The 6,000-nt window shown below is 41.2% G+C and overlaps 1 protein-coding gene across 1 annotated transcript in view; it reads right to left on the bottom strand.

The window, feature by feature from the left end:
* Positions 1-2,912: 2,912 nt before the first annotated feature.
* The window catches only part of LOC120547824 (synaptic vesicular amine transporter-like), a 150,200-nt gene continuing 147,112 nt past the window's right edge, over positions 2,913-6,000 (bottom strand). The window contains exon 15 of the mRNA XM_039783517.1: positions 2,913-3,053. Within this exon, the coding sequence (XP_039639451.1) occupies positions 2,913-3,053 (141 nt within the window). The remainder of the gene's footprint in view (positions 3,054-6,000) is intronic.

Here is a 6,000-nt window from a genome sequence, read left to right as displayed (position 1 = left end):
CGACAGCCTTTTTCAGTTCAGTGTGATGATTTTTGTTGAAATATTTCAAAAAGATGTGAAGTGTTATTTATTCCAATAACACCAAAAGATTTCAAATGATTCATTGCCATTTGCAAAATAAAGATATTCTTAGTGAAACCATGTCCCTCTCCTTGGTGCAGTCACAATACTAAAAAGTCTCTGTGTGAACTGATTATTTATTAAATCTGTTAAATAATTGCTATAGGGGAAGTAAGATAAATTGGTAAGGTAGTCAGAGTTGTGTTAGATTTAACGTTTTGTTTAAATTTAATCTAAATAATTATTTATTAACTATTTGGCCTTTTTTTCCTTGAGCCCCTGCCACCCAAAATGTCCGTGCACGTCCCTGAGCTCATTATCTTTATGCACGCTTTAGTCTCGCATAGACAGACCTTTCTCCACAGCGCTGTGGAGAAGGGTCTGGCTAGTCCACACAGCATTCTGGGATGGGAGAAAAAATGCTCTGGTTTATGTGCATTTCTTTAACCCAATCACAATTGTCTATTCCTTTATTTAACATGATCGCAGACGGTGCAATTTGAAGCTACTGCTGTTGAATTATCATATCAGAAATGTCAGTTTACAGGAAAGTACTTATTTTATTATTGTAATGGTTTTTAATTATAATTAAAACTTTACTTCTGTGGTAAATTTTCTGTGTTTGACAGTTCAATGTTCCATGCTTATTAAAAGAAAAACACTTTTAATTGCTGGCTATTCATATCTATGTGCAGTTTTGATGGTATCTCATGTTATAATGCTCCATGACATGTTTTATCTGTTACACAATGAATATTGGACTTTAGCTAAAAAAAAAAAATCCCATATTGAATGGTAATCGCAATATTTGGCAGAAAAATCACAATTAAATTTTTTCCCCCAAATCGTCCAGCAGTAGTATCTATCTAGCGAGCAGAAGTGCTATCGGTGAGGTGCCTGCAGAGCCCAGAGGATACTCAAAGAGCCCCCCCCAGGTACAGCCTGTTCACCCTGCTACCACAGTCTGGGACATACCTGTCAAGTTTTGGATTTGAAAATAAGGGAAATTTTCCGGCACCCACCGCAAGCAGTCCCACCACCCCAACCAAGCTCCAGTATCCCTTACATTTTAAGACAGGTGTACAAGAAAGCTAAAATCACCACTTGATGCAGAATGCTGAAAATATTTACAATTTATAACAGTGCTTGTCTTTACATTTTATTTTCATTCCACACATTCTTTTCATTTCATATTGCTTTTCTTTTAGTTTTCTTTTCATTTCACATAACTTTTCTTTACTCTTTTAGTGAGTTATTGTATAAATTTGTTGCAGACTTTGCATTCTTTAAGATTGTTTTTGAAGGAGTGTATTTGTGGGCTGGGCCAGAGTGGTTTACAGTGTGGTTTACACGAGAGTAGAGCGCAAACAGTTCTGTTGTCTAACGTCAACCTATTCTCTGTAACAATCTTTCATACCATGCTAAACACCCTTCTCAACTTGCATTGCTATGGGGAATGCATAGTAAAGCCTTCATAAGTTTTGGCAGCACACCGTCTCTGTCGAAGCGTCCATCATCCGTCTCTGTTTTTTTTTTTTTTTTTTTTTTTTTCCTTGCGTTGTCACTCATCATCTGACCTCACACGCTAAACTCGCGACAACTGCCACCTACAGTACCTGTAGTAGGCTACTGCAGGTGGCAGTTATCGCGAGGCTAGTGAGCTGTCCTTCTACCACCAGACTACAAAGCTGCTTCCTCAAGTTCAGGCACCAGAACGACTAGTTAAGTTTATGAAAAAGATAGTGGTTTGGATTAAAACACTCCTAAGGAACACGCATTTCCTGTGTGAAAGGCTTTAGTTTTCCCCAGGAAGCGAACTCCGCTCTCTGGCTTGAAAGTCCTGTATGTTAACAACGGCAGCTGCAGACTGCTCAACGCTTAACGTCCTGCGATTGAAGTGCTCTACAGCGAAATACAGTCACTCTTTACACCGTTTTAGCTGTATTTTAACCGGACCCCTCTGGCCGCAGTTTCTCCTTTCTCTTTGTTTGTAAAACTTTCCTCCACTCCATTAGCTAACGTCTAGCTATTTGTTGTGCTAACGGCTAGTTAGCCTGTCTGCTAGCGGGGAGGTGACGCGGATCCCTCAGGATTTTTGCCTCCTTGGAATTCTATTCTATATTTTGGCAGCAGTGACGGACTATCCACAGCTTGCTAACACAAGCAGGAGCACCTGCAAATGATGAATTGTGAAGTGCAAGTGAAGAGGGATTGGTTTTTGGAGAGGGCCTCCGTCAACGTTGCTACTAGCTAAACTAGCAAGCTACACGATGCCCCCCCTCAGCTGTACACCTGGCTGTGACTCGTGCCTCCTGTTCAGCCAGAAGATAGTGGAACTTGAAGCCAGAATAGCGACTCTCCACCAGATCAAGGCAAGTGAACAGTTCCTCTACACCATTATCATTGGAAGTGCCCCTCACACACACACACTAATGTCGGATGTCTTGATTCCACTCTGCCCTGCACTACTTTCACTCCACCACGCACTAATACAACCTCTGTCCCTGTTGTCTCTCCTCGGCTTCTGCCGAGAACCCAGCCAGCTCTGCTGACCAGCTCCACTCCACGCCAGCCTGAGCCATGGCGTATAAGCAAGCACCACAGCAGGCGGTCAGGACAACGCTCAGGCCCAGCCCAACCTCTACGACTAGAAAATCGCTACACCTTTCTGATGAACGATGAGGAGTTCCCTCTGCTCTGTGGAAACCCTTCTCTGCCATGTCCCCATGCCGCTCGTCCTGGTCCATCCACACAGTCGGCGCGCCCTCACTCCTGCCCCCCCTCGGACTTAACAACTTCGATGCTGGTCATTTGAAGTTCCATGGTCAAGGACCTCTACATTCCCCCTTCACTTAGTGGGTCCCTCCAAGGTCTACTGCTTCCCTGGTGCTAAGGTCCGTGACATCCACATCATCGTGCATGTGGGCACAAACGACATCAGAGAGGGACGGTCGACAGCACTCCGGAAAGACTTCACCACTCTCATCACCACCCTGATGGGCACAGGAAAACGGATCGTCATCTCTGGGCCTCTACCTACCTACAGGAAGGGTGCTGAGAGATGGTCCAGACTGTTCTGGCTCCACACCTGGCTGGAACCACTCTGCGCTTCCCTGAGCATTCCCTATGTCGACAACTTCAACTTGTTCTGGGAAAGGCCCAGCCTGCTGAAGCATGATGGTCTCCACCCAAACCGACATAGAGCCAGGCTGCTATCTGACAACATTAAGACCACACTGAAAGGTAAGTATTGACATTCTGTTGAAAATATCACAGATTCATGCCCCTCAGGTATTGATCCTAATGGCACTTTACAAGTGGATGAATCTGAAAATGTTTTCTGCAGGGTAACATGTAGTACTAGTACTATTCCAGTTATAATCAACAATAGACCATACAAAGTGGTGAATCCCCTAAGTAATAAGAAGTTGACTGCAAACATAGTCAATTTAGCATCCAGTTCACGTCAGCCACAGCCTGTCCCAAAAAATTTGACGGTGTCTGTTCCTCGACTCAGATCATTTAAATCAAAGGTAACCAAAAGAGGGGCAATACTTAACAACATAATTGGAATTAAAACAACCACTGCAATGATAGAACGTGATAGGAAAATTAGATGTGGACTACTAACTATCAGATCTCTGTCTTCTAAAGCAGTACTAGTAAACAAATTGATATCCGATAATCAAATTGATCTATTCTGTCTTACTGAAACCTGGCTGTGCCATGAAGAATATCTTAGTCTAAATGAAGCGACTCCTCCCAGTCATATTAATACTCAAATTCCAAGAGGCTCAGGCCGAGGAGGGGGAGTAGCAGCCATATTTGATTCAAGCCTGTTAATTAATCCTAAACCTAAACTAAATTATAACTCTTTTGAAAGCCTTGTTCTTAATCTTCAACATCCAACATGGAAAACAGTACAGCCAATTATATTTGTTGTTGTCTACCGAGCACCAGGTCCATATTTTTATCGGAATTCTCAGAGTTTTTATCATGTGTAGTCCTTAAATCAGACAAAGTACTTATTGTAGGTGATTTTAATATCCATGTGGACGTTGACAGCAATAGCCTTAGTACTGCTTTCAACTCACTACTAGATTCAATTGGTTTCAGTCAGAGTGTGCATGAGGCCACGCACTGTTTTAACCACCCCCTCGATCTTGTGCTGGCATATGGCATCAAAATTGAAGATGTAATAGTATTCCCGCAAAATCCTTTATTATCAGATAACTTCTTAATAACTTTCGAATTATTAATACCCGATTATACGATTAGATAAAAGCTTTTACACTAGATGCCTATCTGACAGTGCTATAGCTAAATTTAAGGAAACTATTCCAACAGCACTAAACTCATTACTGTGCTTTAATAAAACAGAGGACCTTTATGTAAACTTTAGTCCGTCTCAAATTGATAATTGTGTAGATGGTGCTACGGCCTGCCTACGGACAGAGTCTCTGTTGCTCCCCTCAAAAACAAGACGATGAAGCAAAGGAAACTAGCACCTTGGTATAACTCCCAAACTCGTAAATTAAGGTAGTAAAGTAAAGTAAATGGCGTTCCACCAAACTGGAAGAATCTCGTTTAGATTGGCAAGACAGTCTGAAAACCTATAGGAAGGCCCTAAGAAAAGCCAGATCAGACTATTATTCATCACTGATAGAAGAAAATAAGAACAACCCAAGATTTCTTTTCAGCACTGTAGCCAGGCTGACAGATAGCCACAGCTCTACTGAGCCTTCTATTCCGATAGCTCTGAGTAGTGATGACTTCATGAGCTTCTTTAATGATAAAATTATAACAATTAGAGATACTATTCATCACCTCTTGCCCTCAACCTCTAACGGTTCACCGTTAAATGACAGACTGCTAGAAAGAACGACTAGACCTGACATATACTTAAACTGCTTTTATCCTATAAACCTTCAACAACTAATGTTAAAGGTCTCTTCAGCTAAGCCAACTACCTGTCTCTTAGACCCCATCCCAACGAAGCTACTTAAGTGTTACCTATGGTTAATACTTTGTTACTAGATGTGATCAGTATGTCTCTATTAACAGGTTATGTACTGCAGTCATTTAAAGTAGCTGTGATAAAACCTCTTCTGAAAAAACCCACCCTCGATCCTGAGGTCTTAGCCAACTATAGACCTATATCTAACCTTTCCTTTCTCTCCAAGATCCTTGAGAAGGTAGGTGCCAATCAGTTATGTGATTTTCTACATAGAAATAGCTTATTTGAGGACTTTCAGTCAGGATTTAGAAAGCATCATAGCACAGAGACGGCACTGGTGAAAATTACTAACGACCTTCTAAGTGCTTCAGACAAAGGACTTTTCTCCGTACTTGTCTTATTAGCTCTTAGTGCTGTATTTGACACTATTGACCATACCATCCTGTTACAGAGATTGGAACATTTAGTTGGCATTAAAGGAATTACTCTAAGCTGGTTTAAATCCTATTTCTCTGACCAATCTCAAGTTGTTAATGTTAACAATAAATCCTCCAGGTACGCTAAAGTTAGCCATGGCGTTCCACAAGGCTCAGTGCTTGGACCAATTCTATTCTCCTTATATATGCTTCCTCTTGGTAATATTATTAGGAAACACTCAATTAACTTTCACTGTTATGCGGATGATACCCAATTATACTTATCAATCAAGCCAGACGAAACTAGTCAGTTAGCTAAACTTCAAGTATGCGTTAAAGATATAAAATAATGGATGGCCTACAATTTTCTGATGTTAAACTCAAACAAAACTGAAGTTATTGTGCTGGCCCTAAACACCTCCAAACCTCATTATCCGAAGATATCATTAATCTGGATGGTATTGCCCTGGCCTCCAGCACTACTGTCAGAAATCTCGTAGTTATTTTTGATCAGGATATATCCTTTAATGCCCACTTAAAACAAACCTCTAGAACAGCTTTTTTTCA

Source organism: Perca fluviatilis, chromosome 19, assembly GCF_010015445.1.
Source record: "Perca fluviatilis chromosome 19, GENO_Pfluv_1.0, whole genome shotgun sequence".
NCBI lineage: Eukaryota > Metazoa > Chordata > Actinopteri > Perciformes > Percidae > Perca > Perca fluviatilis.
Note: the sequence above shows the minus strand (reverse complement) of the source record. Positions and strands in the feature narration are given on the sequence as shown.